The sequence below is a fragment of the Mytilus trossulus genome, chromosome 11 (genome assembly GCF_036588685.1).
Source record: "Mytilus trossulus isolate FHL-02 chromosome 11, PNRI_Mtr1.1.1.hap1, whole genome shotgun sequence".
Taxonomy (NCBI): domain Eukaryota; kingdom Metazoa; phylum Mollusca; class Bivalvia; order Mytilida; family Mytilidae; genus Mytilus; species Mytilus trossulus.
This window is the reverse complement of record NC_086383.1, coordinates 45679704-45705011: the sequence shown is the minus strand read 5'-3', so window position 1 is coordinate 45705011 and position 25308 is coordinate 45679704. Positions and strand designations below refer to the sequence as shown.

Genomic DNA, 25308 nt, shown 5'->3' with positions numbered 1-25308 from the left:
ACTTCTGCAACAGTTTGTCATCTTAACTCCTCTGAAACCACACAACAGAATTTCATGAAACTTTGTAGATAATAAGGACATACTATGTAGATGTGCATTTCGACAACAAATTTTGATTCATTTTTTTTTCTAGGAGTTACGCCCCTTTCAACTTATTTGCTTCAATGTACTTCTGCAACAGTTTGTCATCTTAACTCCTCTGAAACCACACAACAGAATTTCATGAAACTTTGTAGATAATAAGGACATACTATGTAGATGTGCATTTCGACAACAAATTTTGATTCATTTTTTTTTCTAGGAGTTACGCCCCTTTCAACTTATTTGCTTCAATGTACTTCTGCAACAGTTTGTCATCTCAACTCCTCTGAAACCACACAACAGAATTTCATGAAATTTTGTAGATAATAAGGACATACTATGCATGTAGATGTGGATATTGGCAGGAAATTATTATTCAATATTTTTTCTTATACAATTTTTTTCCTTACACTTACATTTTTGTATTTAATTTCTCCAATGACAATGTGGGGACATGGGGTTTGTGAGCGTGCTCACTAAGGTTCTTTAATTGCTAATGAGAAAAGTATCGAAAATAGACTTAATGACGTAGATTTAAGCCTGGTGGAAAAAGGTCAAATTTGTTAATTACCGGTACATTCGAGAAAAATCTGGATTCATTCATGATTCATAAAAGCCATATGCCATATCAAAATTTATCAGTGTGGGTACAAAGTTCAGGATCTGTCTTTTTTTCTAGGAGAGGGCTTCAAAAAGCCAAGGAACTACTATTCAGAGGCGGATTTAGGGGGGGCCAGGGGGCCTGGGCCCCCCCTTTTTTCGGAAAAAATTTGGTTGCTTATATAGGGAATCACTGAAGCGTGACTGGAGCAGGCCCCCTCTTAGGTCAGTCAGTGGGCCCCCACTTATGAAAATTTCTGGATCCGCCACTGCTATTCTTAAATGAATCTTTGCACAGCTACATGCTTTATAGTATACATGACCATTGATTTTTTATTGAGGACCTTTTGGTTAAAATTTCAAATTATCTTGGACATTATTTAAAGCAAATTTGTACCCTTGCATGGAATTATTTGAATCTGGAATAATTTTTATATCTGTAAAATTGATAGGAAATATCCATTTGAAACCTGACCAATTAAGATGTGTAGCCAAATATATGATGAAGCCTTAAAATGCTTAATCAATTAAGATGCTTAGCCAAATATATGATGAAACCTAAACCAATTAAGATGCTTAGCCAAATATATGATGAAACCTAAACCAATTTAGATGTGTAAGCCAAATATATGCTTAGCCAAATATATGATGAAACCTAAACCAATTAAGATGCTTAGCCAAATATATGATGAAACCTAAACCAATTTAGATGTGTAAGCCAAATATATAATGAAACCTAAACCAATTAAGATATTAAGGCAAATATATAATGAAACCTAAACCAATTTTAGATGTGTAAGCCAAATATATAATGAAACCTAAACAAATTAAGATGCTAAGCCAAATTTTATATATGATGAAACCTAATCCAATTTTAGATGTGTAAGCCAAATGTATGATGAAACCTAAACAAATTTAGATACATTTTGTGTGTACTAAGGCAAATTTATGATGAAAACTAAACCAATTTTAGATGCTAAGCCATTTTAATATATGATGAAACCTAAACCAATTAAGATGCTAAGCCAAATATATGATGAAACCTATAAACCAGTTAAGATGCTATGCCAAATATATAATGAAACCTAAACCAATTAAGATTTGTCAGCCATGCCTGCATTGGTATGGAGGTCAGTTAGATCATACTGCATGAAATGTCATTGAAGTAATCTGAAGTTAGCTGGATACCCATGGCTATCGTCAATAACTGGGTTAGTTTTCATTGTACCTTTTTATACCCCTATTTTAAAAAAAGTTCTGGCTTCTGTTTTTCCTGCTGTCCATCCTTCAGTCAGTCAGTCTGTCTTTTGTCTGTCCATCCCATGAATATTTTCCTCACATCTTTTCCAGGAACTACATTATTAAGATTTCTGAAATTTGATTTCAAGGTTTATATAATTGAGCCATACAGTGTGATGCATTTTCAGATTCATCACTCAACAAATTCCAAAGCCGGCCGAGTATCATCATGATCAGGTTTTTTTTCAAATGTCATGTTTGAACTTTTTACAGCTTGCTGTAGTGAAGTGGTGTGAGTTTAGCACATTGTTTAAGGCTGTGCAATATGTATTACTTATAGCTGCTAATCATATAATGAGATCAGTAATGAAAATAGATCAAATGACAAACATCCATGCAAGCCTCTTACAAAAGGTCAGTATTTGACAATCCTGAATTCATTCATGATTCAATATTAATTTATTGACCTATAAACACCTTTGATAAATAGAGAATGTTATATGGCATTTTCAATATTATACCTGTATCAACCCGAGACATCAATATTATCACGAGAGCTCTGCTCGAGGAATTATTTTGGTTGAGGGTTGATACAGTGTGTGATATTGAACATGCCATATCATATACACTTTATTATATACTTAGTAGTATTTCAGATTTGTTCTCACTAAGATATCTGTTGATACTGCACTGAAACTGTTTTAACGAGTCAGGTTCGTATTCTTCTCCGTTCTTTTTCCTGGTTGACATAAAAAAAAATCTAGCCATATAGCTGTCCAAAACAATCTTTGGCAATTCCTCCAACGCACAATCTTTAAACCTGTTAATATCACTTTGTGTTTTTCTGACAGTGTTCTTATTTCTCATAGACTGTACAAATTTCTCATTAGCAATATCAAAGTTTGCTACATCACCACCGTCAACATTGTCCATATAAGTGAAATGTATAATGAGAGAAACAATTATAATGTCAATATATGAACTGTGTAATGTATATTATAACATATTTTTTCATACATAAGCATAATATTTTAATACATAACTTTAAAGAGGAGGCATGCTGTCAAAAATAGTATTATAATTAATACTATTAATCTATGTTTTTGTTTTTCTTTCAATGCTACATGTTTGTAGTGTAACTGTTTATTGACTATCGTTTTGTAATTTTAATATGCCTGTTTGTTTGTTTTTTTTGTTGTGTATTTTAGTAACAATCCTATTGTTTGGATTTCAAACTAATAAAATTCTTATTCTTATTCTTATTCTTATTCTTATTCTTGAAAAAGTAGCATTATGACGTAATGATGTGACGTCATACAGATTAAAGGTGTGATAAAGCCTTTGCAACCGTGCTGAAATCAATATCATCACGGGTGGCTGAAACAGCAAGCTTGCTAATGATTGTATTACACATTCCATTTATCTGTATTTACTACTAAGTATATAATAATGATGCATATAGAATTCATTTCATTTTTCATTAGGATTCATTTAATTAGTACATGTATAGACAAAACCTTTATTTTAAACAGAAGACTTTTGGGGAATACATTGCAATGTTTATCATGTGAATAAAATAGTTTGTAATAAAGATCTAAAGTCACATACATGTGCTTATAAACAAATGATAAGCACAACCTTATGTTCAATTCAAAGAAGCAAAATAATTTTCTGACATTTAGATTCATTGAGGAATAACAATCAACTGTAGTCTAGGGGAGATAATCCCTATATATATTAAATTTTCTTTTGGAGAGATTTTGTATTATACACATTTTATACACCAAAAAAATGATGATAATAACATCAGAAATTTAAGGGAACAGAATTATGTTAAAAAATAAAATTGTTTTGCTCCAACTATAATAATTGGCTACAATGTATAATTATTTTTTGTATGATGTGCAGCAGTTAAAAGGTGTTTTTTTGCATGATTTTCTTGTAGAGTTTTGCAATTTTTGGGGAGGAGAGGGATTCATTATAGTTTCCCCAATATGTTTTAGGGTGAAATGGTGTGTATTTGATTGGTCAATCTTTCATGATATTTCACTATTTTTGGATCTTGGTGGCCAAGTAATACAAGTAGTTCTGCTATTGTAATCACTATCTAACAGTCCATGCACACTGAGGTTGTGAGTTTGAAATCTGCTGGTGCAGGTGCTCTCTACTCCAATCTTAATTGAATAGGATTGTCTGTTTTCCAATTAGAGGTTGCTGTTATTCTCTGGGTACTGTGGCTGCCTTCACCAATAAAAACTGGCTGCCACATAGAAGCCAAGGAGTGGCTCATAGTAGCCAAGGAGATGCCACATAGTAGCCAAGGAGTGGCACTTAAAAGTGGCATTGAAACACTAACAATCAATCAGTTCTTGATAATTTAAACCTGTGGAAAAGTTTAAGAATTTTTCTTAATTTTGTGTTGTAGGTTTATATTTTGAGGTTGTGACAACACAAGAAGCAGATGTACAGCCAACAGGAGAGGTACACTTAACAATTTTTCCATTTAGATTTCTATCGTATATGAATTAATTGTCATGATTAATTTTGTACTAGCAATTAGCAGTATTTATTACATGATATTTCGAAAATATAAATTGCAGTAAACAACCTTTGTACTATTATTTATAGAGAACATAGAAAAGTCTGGCTATAATACACCAGAGCTCTCAAAGCTATATTTCTGATGTAATTTTTTTGTTTAAAGATTTATTATATTATCTGTAATGATTGTCATGGTTGTAGAGGGCTTTCATCAAACAATAATTGCTAGAGTTTATATCCCTTTTAGATTTTTTTAGAAAAAACAAAACGCATTGAAACTTGTTTCATGACAGATTTCGACCAGAGTTATGACCCATTGAGATATCAGTTAGGAATATTAACTTGTAATTTCTATCTTTCTCAGGTGATTTAAAAAAAACATATTGACTTTCATTTCAATTCTTAGTTCAAGTATAAAATTAGGTGCCTATGGAAATATAAATCCATGGAAAATTGTCAATGTGTCTTTTTTTTTCTTTTTTTCTGATTTATTCACTTTGTTTTTGGCCTCAAATATACTTTTTAACATATATCTCAAAAATGTCATGATGCATGAACAAGTTTTATTGAGGTTCACACATAACTATTTGTCTCTTTTATAATTTTTTTTTTTAGTAAGCCATAAACATGTCAGTTTAACTTGAGATCAGTGTTTAGTCATAAGATATGTAAGAGGCTTCTGAATATCATGAAGATACAAAGAAAGATAATGGCACCAATTTTAACAGAAAAAATAACATGTTAAGCCAGAATGACACATAACTTAATTGTTTTGATGTAGTTTCCTTTTTGATGTCCTTATGTTATAGGCTATTTTTAATAAGAATACTGACAAGATAATTACCCACTAGCTATAGAGACCAAGTGACAAAAATGTTAGCAACTCCAGGTCACTGTACAGCCTTCAACAATGAGTAAAACTTTGATAGTCTAGTAATAGTTATCAAAAGTACCAGGATTATAATTTAGTATGCCAGACACGCGTTTAGTCTACATAAGACTAATCAATGACGCTCATATAAAGATATTTATAAAGCCAAACAAGTACAAAATTGAAGAGCATTGGGGAAGGCTGTCAAAGCCTTCGACATGACAAAATGTAAAACTGTTCAAATAAGAAAACTGGCAGTCTTATATATCTTCCCAAACAACAATGAAAAACAAATTTGATAACAGCAACATCAATCACTGAATCACTGAATATAGGCTTCAGCCTTGAGACAGGCTTAGTAGTGAATTTTGAATGATTAACATAGATTGATTGATTGATTTTTGCTAATATTTTTATTTTACAGTATTCAAATATACAAACATGGTTTCTTGATTACATGTGGCAGCTAGTGGCATGTCCTCGATGTGGCACTCATTTAGGATGGTAAGTGTGATTTCTAATGTCTATCAAGCTATAAGGAGCTACATGTATATAGATAGACATTCAAACCTCCAGGCAAATTTTTTTATGTAGATAGTCAGAAATTTATTTCATATTTGGTATATTTATTATCAAAACTGGTCTGATAATTTTGTGCAGAGCTACATGTATGGTCCTTGGACTTAAAAAAATCACTAAAATAATCAGTTTTCTAAACTTTTTTTGTCATGCTTGAAGATATTTGTTATATAGTTAACACATGATAAGTTACAGCTTTGAGCTATCAAACTTAAAGATTTCTTTTATTTTTCAGGTTATATTCATATGTAGGACTTGAATCTCAGAAACCTAAATCATTTATTGGTTTAATTTTACAGAATTTATTAGAAGATATAGGTAGGTTTTCATGAATAATTAAATCTCATTGCATGGATTGTATAGAGAACTTATTTATATGAAATTATAAATTTTATCAGCTTACACTTTAGAATATTATGATGTTTAGACAACTAATTTTGAAGAAATTAAATCATCTGAAATAAAGCAACTGTTGAGCCACTCCAAAATTCTTATCTGCTGGAACTAAAAATGACACACTGTGGTATAACTTATAGATAGAAGAAGATGTGGTATGAGTGCCAATCAGAAAACTCTCCATCCGAGTCACAATTTGTAATTTTCTAAAAGAGTTATTTTTATACAATGGCAAATTTTTTTTTAATGATATGATGTTGTCTGAGTCCTCTGAGTGATTTTGTCCTCTGTGTCATCTGCGTCGAGCAATAACTTTAGTCTAAGTCAAGGGATCTCTCTGAAATTTTTAAAAAGGTTCAATACCATAAAAGAAAGGTTTGTATTGATGTTGGGGATGAAGGTACAAACGGTTTGGGAATTAGGAGCCCAAAGCAAGCATTTATCTAGTTTTAAGACAATAGCTTGTGTATAAGTATTTGAATGGCTCTGAAATTGTACCACAATGTTTAATTCCACAAGTAAGAGGTTTGAAACTAGTTTAAGGGTTATAGAGCTAACAGTTAAGAATTTAGGGCCAAAAAGGGGCAATGGAAATTGAGAAAGAAATCTTCAATTGCACAACAAGCATTTTTAGCTCACCTGGCCTAAAAGGCCATGTGAGCTTTTCTCATCACTTGGCGTCCGTCGTCATCGTCGTCGTCTGTCGTCGTTAACAATTTTTCAAACATCTTCTCCTCTGAAACTACTGAATAGATTTGGATGAAACTTAGCATGATTGTTCCTTAGAGTATCCTGCACAAAGTGTGTGCTTCGACTTTTGATCCTTCAAAAAACATGTCCGCCGTTACTTAAAATAGAACATAGGGGTCAAATGCAGTTTTTGGCTTATATCTCAAAAACGAAAGCATTTAGAGCAAATCTGACATGGGGTGAAATATTCATTAGCTCAAGAGCTATCAGCCCTGAAATTTTCAGATGAATCAAACAACCAATTGTTGGGTTGCTGCCACTTAATTGGTAATTTTAAGGAAATTTTGCAGTTTTTGGTCATTATCTTGAATATTATTATAGATAAAGATAAACTGTAAACAGCAATAATGTACAGCAATTCAAAACTCAAAAATAAGTTAATATGACCAAAATTGTCAATTGACCCCTAAAGGGGTTATTGTCCTTTAATGACAATTTTTCACAATTTGTTCATCATATTTGCTAACTTTAATAAATCTTTTCCTCTGAAACTACTGAATGGATTTGGATGAAACTTAGCATGATTGTTCCTTAGATTATCCTGCACAAAGTGTGTGCTTCGATTTTTGATCCGTCAAAAAACATGGCTGCCGTTACTTAAAATAGAACATAGGGGTCAAATGCAGTTTTTGGCTTACATCTCAAAAAACAAAGCATTTAGAGCAAATCTGGAATGGGGTAAAAATGTTCATTAGGTCAAGATCTATAAGCCCTGAAATTTTCAGATTAATCAAACAAACCATTGTTGGGTTGCTGCCACTTAATTGGTAATTTTAAGGAAATTTTGCAGTTTTTGGTCATTATCTTGAATATTATTATAGATACAGATAAACTGTTAATAGCAAAAATGTTAAGCAAAGTAAGATCTACAAATAAGTCAATTGGACCGAAATTGTCAATTGACCTCTTAAGGAGTTATTGCCCTTTAAAGACTTTTTTCACAATTTGTTCATCATGTTGACTTACTTTAAAAAATCTTCTCCTTTGAAACTGCTGTATCAATTTCAGCCAAACTTAGGCTAAATGAGTTTCAGAGTTTCAGAGTATCTAGTATAAATTTTATATTTCATTTCCTTGTATGTCAAGAAACATAGCTCCTATGGCTAAAACAGAACATAGGAGAAAATGATTTTTTTTTGCTTTTGAAGAAAATAGGACGATTCAAAGAACATTTAAATAAATTGAAAAGCCAAAATAATCATTGATGAGAGATTAAACCAAAAAAATTCAGGTGAGCGATTCAGCCTTTTGAGAGCCTCTTGTTCTAGTTTCTGGACAATAACTTGTGTGTAAGTGTATGGTTCAAGATAACAAAGGGAAGGCTAGGATTGAGTTTGGGGTTAATTGCCCCAAACATGAAGAATAAGGGGTCAAAAAGAAGCATTTTTCTATTTTCCAGTCAAAAACTTGTGTTTGAGTGTATGGATCTCTCTGAAATTATACTACAAGGTTCCATACTACAAAGGAAAGGCTGGGATTGAGTTTCTTTGGGTTATTGCTCCAAGGGTGGTTAAAATAATTTTGGGGAACTTCCGAAATTTTGAAAAGTTTCCAAAAATGTTCAGTTGCACAGTATTGCATTTGTTCTCTTAACCTCTGTGGTTGTATCAGGTTGGGCTCAGTGAAGCATTTTATTTTTCAATGTGAACCTCTTATGTGATGAAATTTAAAGTTCACAAAATTATTAGGAATTGAATACCTCTTTCTCATTTCTCATTGTTTCATACTTATTTGATTTAATAAAGTAGGCAATTTTTGTTTAAAATATTAATTACAAAAATGACTGAAAGAGTCAATATACCCCTTATTTGAGTTATTCTGCTTGAGAGACAATGGTTACCCTTTTCTTGCAGTTATTGTATAAAATTGTTATTGATAAATAAAATGGAGAAATTGTTTAGCAAATTGAGATTTACGAATTAGTTAACAGGACCCAAATTAACCACTGATTGTAGTTTTGACTTTGAAAGAGGATCTTTCCCATTTTTGGGGAGACTAGTTGATATTGAGAGTCTTTGATAACAAAAGTTATCATCTAAATAAGATCTTCCAATATGTTGACTCAATTGACAAATGATTGAAAGTCGATTTTTACCCATTTTTATGCTCACCTGGCCCAAAACGTGCAAATGCAGAAAAGGTATGATACAATGATTAGTACCGTGTGGAAATAAATTTCACCCTAAACAAAAGTACACGATTGCAATTAGCGATGACAACTAACTATAACATCAATATTTAATGTTTCTGTAGCCTTTGAATTATAAAGTTTATTGTATTATTGAAATGATTCTGATGCATATTTGATACCTATATGGTCCAAATACTCATATGGTCTGGCTGGTTAATAACCAAACGAGTATATACTCATATTTTTTTACTATACTCATATGGTCATGATGGTCAGACCATAATATGAGTATATGCACATGGTCATGACCATAAGCATATGGTTCAAATACTCATATGGTCCGGAATATTTGCACTTAGACCAACTTAACCAAGGTGAGGCATACAGGCTCTTTAGAGCCTCTAGTTGTAAAGATAGAGAGACACTGAAGTTTTTATTAATTGCCCATGAATCACAAAGTAAATTACTCATTTTTTGGCAAATTTTCATTAAATAGAGAGAAACTGAAAATAGCAGAAAGGATCAGCAAAATAAGGTGTACAATAATTCACCATTGCTGATATTATCAGATGTGCATACTATCCTGAATATTGTAGATGTGCATACTATCCTGAATATGTAGATGTGCATACTATCCTGAATATGTAGATGTGCAAGTACTCTAGTTCCTTCCAATCCAGTACTCTAGTACTCTTCCTTCCAAGCCAGTACTCTAGTCCTCCTTCCAAGGCAGTACTCTAGTACTCTTCCTTCCAAGCCAGTATTCTAGTACTCTTCCTTCCAAGCCAGTACTATTTTACTCTCCCTTCCAAGCCAGTACTCTAGTACTCTTCTTTCCAAGCCAGTACTCTAGTACTCTTCTTTCCAAGCCAGTACTCTAGTACTCTTCTTTCCAAGCCAGTACTATTTTATTCTTTCTTCCAAGCCAGTACTCTAGTACTCTTCTTTCCAAGCCAGTACTCTAGTACTCTTCTTTCCAAGCCAGTACTCTAGTACTCTTCTTTCCAAGCCAGTACTCTAGAACTTTTCTTTCCAAGCCAGTACTATTTTACTCTTCCTTCCAAGCCAGTACTCTAGTACTCTTCTTTCCAAGCCAGTACTCTAGTACTCTTCTTTCCAAGCCAGTACTATTTTACTCTTCCTTCCAAGCCAGTACTCTAGTACTCTTTTTTCCAAGCCAGTACTCTAGTACTCTTCTTTCCAAGCCAGTACTCTAGTACTCTTCTTTCCAAGCCAGTACTATTTTACTCTTCCTTCCAAGCCAGTACTCTAGTACTCTTCTTTCCAAGCCAGTACTCTAGTACTCTTCTTTCCAAGCCAGTACTCTAGTACTCTTCTTTCCAAGCCAGTACTATTTTACTCTTCCTTCCAATCCAGTACTCTAGTACTCTTCTTTCCAAGCCAGTACTCTAGTACTCTTCTTTCCAAGCCAGTACTCTAGTACTCTTCTTTCCAAGCCAGTACTCTAGTACTCTTCTTTCCAAGCCAGTACTCTAGTACTCTTCCTTCCAAGCCAGTACTCTAGTACTCTTCCTTCCAAGCCAGTACTCTAGTTCTTTCCTTCCAAGCAAGTACTTTAGTACTCCTCCTTCCAAGCGAGTACTCTAGTACTCCTTCCAAGCCAGTACTCTAGTACTCTTCTTTCCAAGCCAGTACTCTAGTACTCTTAATTCCTTCCAAGCAAGTACTCTAGTACTCTTCTTTCCAAGCCAGTACTCTAGTACTCCTTCCAAGCAAATACTGTAGTACTCTTCCTTCCAAGCAAGTACTCTAGTACTCTTCCTTCCAAGCCAGTACTCTAGTACTCTTCCTTCCAAGCAAGTACTCTAGTACACTTCCTTCCAAGCCAGTACTCTAGTACTCTTAATTCCTTCCAAGCAAGTACTCTAGTACTCTTCTTTCCAAGCCAGTACTCTAGTACTCCTTCCAAGCAAATACTGTAGTACTCTTCCTTCCAAGCAAGTACTCTAGTACACTTCCTTCCAAGCGAGCACTATTTTACTCTTCCTTCCAAGCAAGTACTCTAGTACTTGTTGCTTTCACTATTTATAATATATTATAAAATTGAGAAGATAGTAAAAGAGTCCAAATTAGATATGTCACCATCAGAGACTAAAAAAGGTAGAAGGTTAGCTATAAGTTTTAACTTGGTTCTTTGATGAGTTTATTTATAGGGTCTTCAACAATGAGCAAAATATATTCCTTTAATCAACTTATAAAAGTCCCTGATATACGGGTAATTCAACGGAGGAAACTAAATGATAAACTAAATCAAACCTGATATATTGTTCCTATGTTGTACTGTTTAATACATCACTGTCTCAGCAGAGAGTAGGCTGTCTTCAAACATGGTTAAGTCCGCCACATTCTGTACGTGATTTTCCTAAGTCAGAAGTCTATAATTCAGTGGTGGCTTTTTGTTGCTGTATGTCATATTTGTTTTTATTTCATTATTTTGTACATAGATTAGGCTGATTGCATTGTTTAACATTTGTCATTTCGAGCCTTTTATAGCTGACTATGCATTATGAGTTTTGATTATTGTTGAAGGCTGTACGCTGGTTTATAGTTGTTAGTTAAAGTCATTTGGTTTGTTGCGGAGTGGTCCTTTTTTGCAATATCATCCAACATCTTGTTTTATATGATATATTGCAACTAACAACAATTATCACTCTAATGTTTGAAACTGTGAAAGATTGAATGTGCAACATAATCAAGGAGAACAAGTTTTTGAAACTCAAAGAAGAAATTTAGTCAAAGGTTACATAATAAGTAAAAATGTGTGTGTTTGGATACTTAGGTAGGTGGAATGTTCTTGTCCATCAATCTTTTTTTCTTTTCATCTATATATCAATCATACTTATTACTTTAGTGAAAGTTGTGTGAAAATATTGGAATAACTTGATGAAATCATATGTTGAAATGTGTAATTGTGACAGTTAAAAGTAGTGTTTTCAAATTTTGTCATTAGTGATGTATTTTTATATGATGTCATTTATGTCGGTGAACCTTAAATTTTGCATAAATAATGAAACATTATGTCATCAACAATTGCTCCAAACCTTGCCAATAATGTATTGCTAAAATATTCTACATATACCATATCCTTTACCTTTCTACTAAAATTTTAATGTTTTAGGGGTTGCCCCACATTTTAAATGAAGAAAAGAGTTTGAAAACAGTGACAAACTTGAAGAAAAATGGATCCCTATATCAGGCTAATATGGTTATAAATAGTATTTTAAAGTTGATAATGCCAGATATATAATTTTCAAATTGAAATTTCATATGAAAAAATTCATAAACAATAGGGCTATTTATTGGAGTTTTTTGCTCTTTTTAGTAGAGTAGAATAGATAAACCTTATTGGTTTTTAGTCCAATGTGGGGGGAAAGTCACATAGACAACTTCCTGTGCGGGTTTAGTGTTCTCGCTCGTGTCTATAAAGGAAGATGGTATGTTGCCCTCTGTTCCATTGCCTGTCTATCGAGGAAAAACTGTTTATCTTACCTCCTATACATTTCTAGGAATATGATTGCTTAAAAGCGTCCTCGTGGAAACCGTATACAGTCATGATTCTACTTCGTCATAATTATCTCCCCATAACGCCAGTTCATTTTCACAATCTACAAACAGAAGCCATTGTAGGGATGACGCACTACCAATTTTGCTCTTGGAAACCGATAAATTTATCCACATTGCACCATTACAATCCTTAAATGTCAGATGTATTTTTAAAGACAAATATATCAACTAGCTAATCAGCATCAGTTAATAATCTTGTCTGCATTGATTCAACTTAAAACTATTGTCTGATTGGTTGTCAGGTGGAATTTTCGAAAATTCATAAACATTTTAAAAAATTCTAATTAAATATTTCGTGGAAGGGCAGATTAGATTTTTTTTTATTGTATGAAGACTATAAACTCTAGTTATCACACACAAAAAATTAGAATTTTTCGAAGATATGCATTATCATCATCCAACTTGAACGACTGTCGTCAAGTACATTCAGTAAAAAAAATAGCTATTCTAACACACCTTCTCTGTTTTTGTGACTCATTAGATAGGTATTTCACTTAACCCATAAATTTCATCTTTTAGCACTTTGATTTTTTTGTGTTATAAAGTCAACCTGTAGCTTTAATATATAAAAATGATAGAATCTGAAGCGAGACGATGTATGAATATTCTTACTTTGTACAATATAAAGACAAAATACTCAACTCAAACACGCCCTAACATAAAAAGGTGCACTCGATTTTCTCTTTTCGATACAATTGTTACCTATTTTTTGGAATTTTTTCTTCAGTCACATAATGGAAGGTCAGACACGAAAATTACTGAACTAATAGATTGATATGTTTTCTGTCAGTGGTAATTTTTTCAAAAAAATCGGAGGTTATGCATTTTCTTCATCCAACTTGAAAGATACCCATGTCGTCGACTTGATATCTAATTGTTCTGCTTAACTATGTACTAGATAAATTGAAAACTTATGCAAATGGTGTTTTTGAAATAAAACACCTCGTAATTGAGAAGAAAATTGCAATTGTGTTTGTTTCTATTAACTTTTAAAAAAATTGTCACTATAGTAAACAATACAGTACACATTTATCGCCTTCTCTAACAAAGAGCTTCAATTCTTTTGTTCTATTTCAACCTGGTTTCTGACTGTAGGATTAGTAGTGGAGTTACGTCCCTTTATATTCCATATAAAGTAATACGGAGGAGGGGCTTATTTCATACAAGGTTAGTGGTGGTGTTACATCCCTTTAAAAAAAAAAACAGTACTGAGAAAAAATCTTAAAGGTTTCAACCAATGAAGAAAGTGATTTTAAAGTGAAATAAATTCATAAAACACATTTAAATCTATTAACAAGTTGTCATTGTTGGTACTGTTTTTGTAGGATCATAGGAAGAAGTTTCTTAATCATGTTAATGCTAACTGGTCTAAATTTTACCTGTTAAGATAGTTGGTAAGATAAATTCGTTACATAGTGTGCTTGTGACGTAATAAGGTATTTATGGGGTCAGTAAATTCCATATGGGAATTCGAACTTCGCTCTCACTCCATATGGAATTTACTGACCCCATATATACCGTATTAGGCCACTAGCACAATATGTAACTACAAATGTTGCCCTGTATTTACTGTCCTAGCTAATGAGGAAGACTGTATGTTGCCCTCTGATCCCATTCTTGTATATTGAAGAAGGCTGTATGTTACATGCTGTTCACTGCCCTGTCAAATGAGGAAGACTGTCTGTTGCCAGTTGTGTATTCTCCTGACTATTGTTGAAGACTGTATTTGCCATATAATAATTGTGGAGCAAATTGTCTTGTAGAAGTGCATTAAGAGACCTGAAATTGTTTCCTTAAATGCACAAAAACAACTAACCATGATACACCATTTTGTTGCATTCACCTACTAAATATAATGGTCATAAGACAGGTATGGCCATTAATTAAATTTATGGACTTCTTGAGGATTCATAGAACATTGGAATCTGTACGTAATAAAAAAAAAAAATTACTTTCAGAATCACAGACCATTATACATATACCAAAAGCCTATGGAAGTTGATGATAGAATAAAGAAAATTAATGTGATTGAAACAACATTTGCAACCAATTTATTGAATAACATTTTGATTGTCATCGAAAAAGACTTCTCATGTTAACAAAAAGAAATAGAGCATCCTTGGTAAGAAAACACATCCTTGTGGTTCAACATGGAATAGAGCATTGGTGTGACTGAAGGGAAGTGCAATGGAGAACTTGACAAATATCTGAAACTATAAACCAAAGAAGATTAGCAAAACTTGATTATGCACTGTTAATTTGGTATCATAGACATTCATGAAAAAAAGGTCTGTAGTATTTTCAAATTCATCTCAGTTGAAAATATCCATGAAATAAATCGAAGTTTACAAAAACATTAATATCTGTTTAGTCTGAGAACATGATTTACAAAATAGGTGAAATACAAGAACTTATTGACAAGATGTAAAATAAGGAGGGTATAAAGTGAGACATTATAGCTAATTCTGATATCATATTTACAGCTTTGAGTCTAGGGTAATTATGCAATTCAAACATTGTTTCAATCGGATTGTACACGTTAAATAGTACCTATCAGTGCCATTTAAAAAACCTGTTATCATTTTGATAAATGTTCTTTTGTTGTGCTATGAGAAATATGTGTTAAATATCAAGTCTGTAAGTGCAATATATTTTTGTTAGAAATAAAGTTCTGAATGTTTTTTGAATATTGCTGTTATGGTAAGATCGTTTTTTGACACATGCAAATATTAAGGTTGAAATAGCAATATGAATCATATATTGTTTGACGTCTAAATTTTAGTATTGGTTCAAAATGGGGAGAGTTTTGATCTCTTAAAACTCGTTTAAACCGCCACATTTTCATGTCAACCACCTTGACTGTGCTGGTTTTATGTCAAGTCTTCATAGATATAACAAGACGTGGTATGAGTGCTAATTAGACAATCTCTATCCAAGTGCCAATTTATAAAAGTAAACAATTATAGGTCAAAGTAGGGTCTTGGCTCACACCAAACAGCCAGGTATAAAGGTCTCCAAAAATTACTAGTGTAAAACCATTCAAAAGGGAAAAACAGAGGTCTAATCTATAAATAAAAACGTGAAACAAGAAACAAGTATGAATAAATCAATAAAGGACAAGTTGTGAAAATCAAATTCCTTACTTTAATAGGACAGTTGCAAACAATTGCAGCGCGTTTAAAAAACTTTTAATGGTACCATACCTTCATCCTTATCTGAAACTAATAGTGTAATGGTGTTTTTTGTTATGCCCCACCTAGGGAGCATGATGTTGTTTAGTCCATGCGTCTGTTTATACATCCATCTGTCCTGCTTCAGGGGAAAATTTTTTGTTAGAGTAGTTTTTGAGAAGTTGAAGTCCAATCAACAATTCACAGACCACTGAACATAGAAAAGGATTGTGCAAGTGGGGTACTATGGACACATTCTTGTTTGTTATTTATATAACTTGGTTTTGATGGTATATCTATCTATATTGTCTATCAATTTATGAGTTTTGAACATTGGTATACTACTGTTGCCTTTATATACATTTTTTTTTCTAACTAAGGACTCACAAATATTGTAGATAATCTATGACAGTGCATCTTTTAGAATTAGAATATTAGAAATTATGTACAAAACGTTTTATTTATTTTCTTTACAAATAATACATTTTTTAAAAGATGTTTTTTTTTTATTGAAGGACATATGTATACAGGTTAATAAGAGAGTAGCAATTCACAGAATAATAATTTAATTTCATTGTTTATCATACAGATCATGGTAATGTTGGCTCTGTTTAGAATATTAACTAAGAAGACAATATATTGTTACTGTCAACTATTTAAAGTAAGATCTATGTTTTAACTTGTTATTTTTATGTATACTGTTGACTCCACATAATTGTGTACCTGTAAACTGTATAAAATGATAAAATTGATTTCTTGTCTTGTTTATGTTATATGTGTAGTTTAGTCTTTCTCTCTGAATCCATGTAGATTTTTATGAAATATTGTGATTATACTGCTTTTATGTAATTTTGTATCATGAATTTGAATATGTTTATTTTTTTTATGAAATGAGTTTTATACTCAGTGATGGTGCATATTTGAAATCCTTTGTTGTTAAAATAGCGTTTATATATTTGTATAGGTACTCATTTTTTATGGAAGAGGTTACAAATAAAAATGAATAATTAAAAATGTTATTTTAAGGAATATTATACTCCTGCTTGAATGAAAGTGATACTAGTTTTGTTCATGTTTCTGTTTAATATATGTTAGTTTTATCTTTTCATCCACGTTAAGTAGCCATCCACCATCTTCATCTTTTCATCCACGTGAAGTAGCCATCCACCATTATCATCTCTTCATCCACGTAAAGTAGCCATCCACCATTATCATCTTTTCATCCTCATTAATTTGCCATCCACCATCATTATCGGCTTCTTGAAATTGAGTTGTTGGTTCCAATGAATTAAGAATAACGCTGGACATCTGACTTTTTCGCATTACATAATGATCCTTGATTGTTTGCAACAAATGTGGTTTCCAGATGATATAAAAAGTGATCCATGAAATAAACTAAAGTTACCAGACTTGTATAACAACTCCAGTTCCAACATATAAGATAGACCACGTTTATTTTGTGCCAGAAACCTATAGTATATTTCGATTTTGATCACAATCTAAATTCAAACAGTTTCAAGCTTGAAAATTGTGTCGAAACTTACGCTAAGGGGTCAGGTTCGACCTCGGCAATCTTATCATGCTGAGCCCGGACATGCGTTTTATTTCTGTTTTCTTATGGTTCGTTGGAGATAAACACATGCTAATTGGTTGTTCAAGATGTTGCCTTTTGCCATTGGTTCAGAATATGTTATGCCATATGTTGCTATAAAGGGATCACTCCACTGTTATTGGTTAAGCTACAGAAACGTTTCAAGTTTGTTGTGCAATCTGTTGAGATTATGTTTGTTATAAAAATCATTATAAGAATTTTAGCATGCTGTTTTTGCTACAGTTTTAAGTGTTTTGTTCCTTCATTTGTTGTAGGATCAGACCGGCCCTTTCTTTCTTCATGGCAGTACCAGTGGTTTTGTTATCTTTGTCATGCATGGTTGGCTAAAGCGACTACTAGTTATAGTGACGGTAGGATGTCATTATGTGCGGTGCTGATGTATATCCACATTTGATCTATAAATGACAGCATGGTGTTTTTCTCTACAAATTTTGTTGGAATTCATAAAAAAAAAAATTCAATATTTGCTGTATGCAGTGACAATAACCATGATATTTTTAGTAAATTTGTTTGGCAACCGCACATCGTTAGTGCAATAAGAAAACTATAATGAAACAAAGAAGAAAACACACATGGACGAAAGTAATAGACGTGTTAAATTATTCTGAAAGAAAACCATTGATATACCAAATAATTTAAAAGGCCACCAGCTACGAGATGTATAAAAAAATTATAATATATGATTTTTTTGTTCAATCATTAATAGATAGATAGTTTATTCTCATAAAACCATTCAAGTACAAAGGTTACAGAGAATGTAATGAAAGTGCAATAGTTTAATAATTATTCGCTTTTAGCACCCAGTATATGGTTCATTTTTTTCAAAATAAGGTAAGAAACATGGATGATGAATTATTCACTTGCAAGTGAATAATTCGACCTTATTAAATCAATATCCGTGTGAACTTCAATCTATATCTATTTTTACCTCGCTTATATGGTCATCAGATGAATTTTGATGTCACATCGATATTTAATTAGATGGCGTCTAGACTAAAATGCACAAGAAACGAAGCTACGTATTAGCATGACCATGCCCTGTAAATTGCGTATTTTAGACTTTTGATAGTTTGATAAATGTCAAATCGGTGAACATAAATTTGACGACCGCTAGTGTCCCTTAACAACTATTATGAAAAAGTTTAATTTACTTATGGAAATACAGGGAAAATAAAAACAAAAACAAATTAACATCAAAATATATCTCTTTTCACTTATATTTCATATGACTCTATGTTGGTGTTTGACTAAAATTATGTTCTAAAAGTTATCAATATTTCCATATATTAAATTATGATATTTGCTCACATCTGGATTATTAGAAATTATCCATTCGTGAAGTTGACCATTGATTCAACGGAAAATACCTGATATATTTTACTACTTGGTAAAAAAGTAAGTTCAGATGAAACACTGTGGAATTGGTCATCAAAACATAAAACATGCTCAAATTACTTCTTCGAGGAAACGCCCCAGTCATTAATTATGGTTTATATTTTGAAAGAGAATAGAATATTGAAACGTAGTAATTGGGCCTGATAGAAGAACAGGCAACATTTTAACCAAAAGCGCAAAAAATCAAATGATGACCAGCATAGTCGTTAAAACCTTTAGAAAACTAAATATTAAGCAGTATGAAAACTAAGATGAACGTCAATGCCTTGTAAGAATAAAGAGGTTGCGGTGCAGTGGAAAAGCTTAAGCAGCTGGAACACCATTTGAAAACTAGGATAAATGCTAGTGCCAAGTAAGAGTAAAAAGGTTGTGGTCCAGTGTTGAAGCCTTAGCAGCAGGAATTCCATACGAAAACTAGGATAAACGGCAGTGCTAAGTAAGAATAAACAGGTTGTGATCCATTGGAAAAGCCTAAGCAGCAGGAACACCATATGATAACTAGGAAAAACGCTGGTGCCTAGTAAGAGTAAACAGGTTGTGGTCCAGTGGATAAGACTAAGCAGCAAGAACACCATACGAAAACTAGGATAAACGCTGGTGCCAAGTAAGAGTAAAAAGGTTGTGGTCCAGTGTTGAAGCCTTAGCAGCAGGAATTCCATACGGAAACTAGGATAAACGGTAGTGCCAAGTAAGAGTAAACAGGTTGTGGTCCATTGGAAAAGCCTAAGCAGCAGGAACACCATATGATAACTAGGAAAAACGCTGGTGCCTAGTAAGAGTAAACAGGTTGTGGTCCAGTGGAAAAGACTAAGCAGTAGGAACACCATATGGAAACTAGGAAAACGCTGGTGCCAAGTATAAAAGTAAACAGGTTGTGGTCCAGTGTTGAAGCCTTAGCAGCAGGAACACCATATGATAACTAGGAAAAACTGTTAAGAGTAAACAGGTTGTGGTTCAGTGGAAAAGACTGTCATGTTGTTTATAATATTTTGAATGGTAGTAAGAGAGAAATCAGTACAATAACTCACACCAAGCTTCAACATTCGACTTTTCAAAAAATTTTGATAACAACAACGAAGATAACCAATTGTTCCGTAAAGCCTTACTAGAAATATTATGTAAAATATTATACTAGTATGTGGCCGGTCATCAACAACAAAGAGAGACCTTGTTTGAAGCTACGCCCAGAACATAAGATACATGGATGTGGTTTTCTATTGAACGTGTAAATGTTCCAGACTGTATGAGTATTTTGACCGTACGCGTACGGTCTGGACCGTATGCGTACTTTTTCAAAATACTCATACGGTCGGACTTATATTAATGTATTAAGAAGATGGTCATGTTTATTAGATACAAAATCAAATAACAGATCAACATAACTTAACTCTCAAATTAAAATAACAGTTCAATTTTAATTGAAATAAAAACTTTATATTTTAACTTTTTTTTTAAATTCACGCTAATTGTAATATAAAATCTGTTAATCTTTTGTATTTTATAGCATGTCGATCTGTAATACTTAAATTGAATTATGATCATTGAAATTGAAGATATCAGAGTGAACATAATGTTGGAGGAGAATTGTTTTAGACTATTAAGCAACTTTATAAAAAATGCAAATGCAAAGGAACATGCATACATGATAATGTAAAAAATAAAACGTAACTTGTGTCACCCTGGCGAGAGTACCAAAACAGGATTCAGATATACAATTAAACAAATAATTAATTTTAATTATTCGTTTGTTCATTTTATCTATCTAATTGTAATAATAACAATTAGTAAAACTTAAAATAAAGATTGTGATAAATGTTAGTTTTTATTAAACCCATATGATCCAATAAAATGTATAATCAGCTCGCACTGGACCGTACGCGTATATTCAACCGGTCCGACCGTATGCGTATGGTCGGACCATACGAGTATACGTATACGGTCCGAACCGTACGCGTACGGTCCAAATACTCATATGGTCTGGAACATAAATAAGAAAGGTTTTGTATGATAACCTATTATACAGCTCTGTTTAACACGCGACCTACGATAGATATATGTTCCAGAACGTATGAGTATATGTATAGTTCAATTTTTGCGGCCGCAATTCGGATTTCGACTTGTTTTACACAATTGTGACGTACCGAAAGAGACTTCTCACAATATGTGTACCTATTTTGAACAACACGGCGGGAAGTGTAGGATCTGCTTACCCTTCCAGAGCACCCTTGATTACTCTCAGTTTTTTGTTTGATTTTTTTGATTTTTTTATATTTTGAATGTGTTTGTCTTTTTGTTTTTGCCATGGCGTTGTCGGTTTTTCTCACTGGAAGAGCCTTTTGCGGCTCTTTTGTATTCCCCTCTCAAACTAACATTTTGAAAAGACGCAAACTTTTGGTTGAAAAATAAAGATGAGAATCTGAACGAATTCTTGAAAGAGTATTGCAGCTATGATTTTGATTTCTTGTTTGCTGTTGATGAAAATATTAAATTGATATCTCGATGGCTGTGTGACATCACATGATTCCACTTAATTCTGTTGTATACATTTCTTTTATGTTTGTTATGACAAATACAAAGGTTTGACTATGTGCTCCATGGTCAAACACACGTAATTCATCTGTTTTCCTTCATTACTGTAGCTAATTTATTTCTGTTTTTCTTTCGTTATTTCGTACATATACAGGCCGCTGATTTTTTCATTTTATTTGAATATATTGAGCATTTCATCGTTCGCAATGCGGATGGGGTTTGCTCAAAATTTAAATTCGTACAGCGGCCCATAATTGCATAAAAACTATATCAATGTCTTTTTTGTACCTTGTGGATAGTTGGCTCATTGACAATCGTACCACACCCCTTCACTTTGTATGTTCGTCAACGTAAGAGAAACTATGTATTGATAAACAGGTTTATAAATAAAAATATTCCAAAAATATATGTTGGGGAAAGCTTAAATAAAAAGCCATTCTAAAACAAATAAAGTACTGTACAATCCAGAATTATTCTTGGTATTCTATTCACGACTTCGCCTACTTGAAGCTATGGATACAACTGAAACTATAATGTATACTCCTTATTTAGATACATTATTTCAATTTGGATAAACGAGTGCAAACTAGATGTTTGTCAAATGTGACGTTTTCAGATTTCCTATAGTAACGTGTTTTTGATAATTTTATGACGAAATACAATAGTAAATAAATAACAACACCTCCATAATAGATGTCTGAAGGCGTGACAATTTTATGAGTCAAACATTGAAGCTTAATAATTAGACTTGTATTATTATTCTAGCTATTTCTCCTGTATTTCATCTTATTCAAACTTTACAAAATAACCATTTATTTTGCACCAGGTTTAAAGGTGATTGACACAGTATTTCAAATACATAGTAAAAAAATTTTATTTCTGATTTTCTGAATGTTTATTAAGGTGAAAAATTAGTTATTTGTAATTAATATGTTAAGAGTTTGAAAGTTAAAAAAATAAATACCCTGGCTGCATGTGCATTAATGTTAATATTGGAATAAAGCTTTTACGTAAATACCACTTACATTTTACTGTTACCAATATGGAAAATGTTATCCTTTCGTCAGCTTAAGACTGAATATATTACTTCCTTTGTACAAGAAAACGTCCGGCTAAATATAACGCATATTTTTATATTGTTTGCTTGAAATGGGAAAACTATTCTAAAAAGGGACGGGAAATACACTCGAATTGCTAAATTTTTTTAATAATTTGCTAAATAAATTGTTTCTTTTTTACTTTTTGTGATTTGGATATATATTCTATATTGCGTGTTATTTTCTCTCGTTTCATTGGTTGAAAACTTATATGACAGTATATATGGACTTCCTCTGATTCAAATTTACCTAGGAGTTTGCCACTTTTGCTATTCTGTTTATGTTATGAGTTAGATATAAGAATTTGTGTCAAATCGGTGATTATGAATTTGACAGCTTTATATGTTGACGTCTTTGTTATTTGTGAAGGTATTTTACACTTTTACAAGTAAAAACTCACAGCATTCAAAACGTAAAATTTAACATAACTTCAAATGTGGAAATTAAAAGAAGATTACAAAAATGTTGCTTTTAGCGTAAAATGTGAAAATATAAAGAAAAAGTGGAGAAGATGATCTGTAACATTTAACCATAGTTACCAATACAAATAACCATAGTTACCAATACAAATAACCCTAGTTACAAATACAAATAACCATAGTTACCAATACCAATAACCAAAAGGTAGGTATCATTGATAGTTTGTTGTGCTCACATTGTTACAAGTAAAATTAAATAAGGAGGTATGCAGTATGATAACCTACTAAGTAAATTACTTATCAATGTAATATAACCAGTTCTACGTTCAAAGAAAATTTCATCAAAATCCTTGGTTTCACACAGTTACGTCTGCTTATGTATATATAGCTTTAACAAAAAACAAGAATGACATAGGTACGATACAAATAGCAAAATCGTAATATTTTTAAACCGAAACACGAGAAAGTGTCAACCCGGTATATAGTTAGTGCCTAAAATCGAATTCCTTACGTAACGTGCAAGTCATTAATATTTCTTCTCATCATTTCGAGTGGTCGAATGAAAGATTTTTTCATTTTGAAATATCTGGGTAGTAGCTTTTTTGTAATAATAACGAAAATGACTTGAAATAATACAATTGACGATTTAAATTCAATCTAATGTTGATAGAGATAAGAAATTGTGTCCATTTCCAAATTCTAATTTAGACCACAATCACGTAGCCTTTTTTGAAGCATGAAGTGTGCCTTGTATGTCTCAGTAGTTTGAATGGTAAAAACCTTCATGGATATTTCGTATAACAGAAGACTCATATGTTCAAAGATGAAGTAGTCCCTATGGTTGCTTTTTTTTGTTGTTGTTGATTTATTAGATATAGGCATTCAAAATCTGTTTTTTTAAGGGTAAAATATCAGTCTATTTTTCTTCTTCTTCCTTTTTTTTTGTTTGTTAGATGGAAGAGAAAGAATTTCAAACTGTATGACAATTGTATTAATAACAATTGTTTAATCATTTGTTAATACGTTAGCAAAAACGTATTTAATTTGTATGTTTTAACAAAAATTTTGTCAAACATTGTGGTTTTTGAATTTTGTTTACATTGCCATGAAAAGAATTAAAAGTTCAATGTACGAAAAAAGAAACTTTTCGGTTCTTACAAGAATTAAAATTCTCATTATTGATAAAGAAAACTTGAATTTGAATTATTTTATAATTATATTTATACCACATTACATTTAATTTAGTGTATACATTCATCAGGAAATCAGGAAAAACAGTCAAAATATTTTGATTATTGAAGCATTTTGTGTCGAATAAAAGGAATATAATTAAGTGATATCAATAAGACAGATACCCACCAACAATTTATACTTTATATGGCTGTCCCACACCAGGAGCCCGTTATGTTGTGGGTTTTTTTTGTTGATTGTTGTTTGTTATACTTGTTGGGTTTTTTTAAATGATGTTTTATAAATAAAACCAGGTTTTTTGTCTGTCAAATTGTTTTCCTGTTTGTAATCCTAGGCATTTAATGTAGATTGATGGTATACCGCCATCTTGGATTGTACAATCACAGTACAAAACCGGTCTAATTATTTGCCTAAATCTGCAAATTTAGAGACAGATTTGCAATTCAATAGTTAGACTGATTTTTCTATTTGAAGAAAACCTGTCAATTAATCGTATTATACAAAATATTTGAACAAATATCATTTTTTTTGGTTTAAAATCGCTTTTTTTTTTAAATAAAACATTTCATGGGAGATAACTCTTTTAGTACAAAATTTATACTGGACTAATAGGGATTTTTTTAATATTTACTTGTAAGCAAGAAAACAAGTTCGGTGAAACCATGTTTTCTTTTTATTTTCTTAAAACATATTATGAAACCTTTCTTCTCACAATTTATTTCAAAATTCTATCTCATAGAACTTTTTTAATGCACACAAATGTGTTTTTTCATGAACAAACTAACCAAATTTTGGCAACTTTCAACGATTCATTGCTTGTAAAATAGCACGGTGACCCATACTTTTTATTACATTTTTGAAAAGAGCAAAGTAAAATCTTCATTTTGGCAAATTATAAAAAAATTCTGTCTCAATAAATATATACTTGTGATCTACCTTAAGTGTTGACTATATTAAATTGTTTCGCTAATCGTTGAAATGTCAAACACCGATATATCCTTTGGTATTGATGAGAAGGTGTTTCATGTGCAATCATACCTCGTGTCCGTAGTTGCATATCAACATTCAACGTGTTGTGTTGACCGAAATATATTTGTGTACCCAAAAGTGATTGTATGTCTC

At 32.1% G+C, this 25308-nt stretch overlaps 1 protein-coding gene across 1 annotated transcript in view; it reads left to right on the top strand.

Moving 5' to 3' along the window:
• The window catches only part of LOC134691185 (protein cereblon-like), a 30258-nt gene extending 14425 nt beyond the window's left edge, over window positions 1-15833 (top strand). The window contains exons 3-6 of the mRNA XM_063551509.1: window positions 4346-4401; window positions 5757-5836; window positions 6147-6229; window positions 14732-15833. Coding sequence (XP_063407579.1) covers window positions 4346-4401; window positions 5757-5836; window positions 6147-6229; window positions 14732-14775 — 263 coding nt within the window. The 3' untranslated portion in view covers window positions 14776-15833. The remainder of the gene's footprint in view (window positions 1-4345; window positions 4402-5756; window positions 5837-6146; window positions 6230-14731) is intronic.
• The last annotated feature ends 9475 nt before the right edge of the window (window positions 15834-25308 follow it).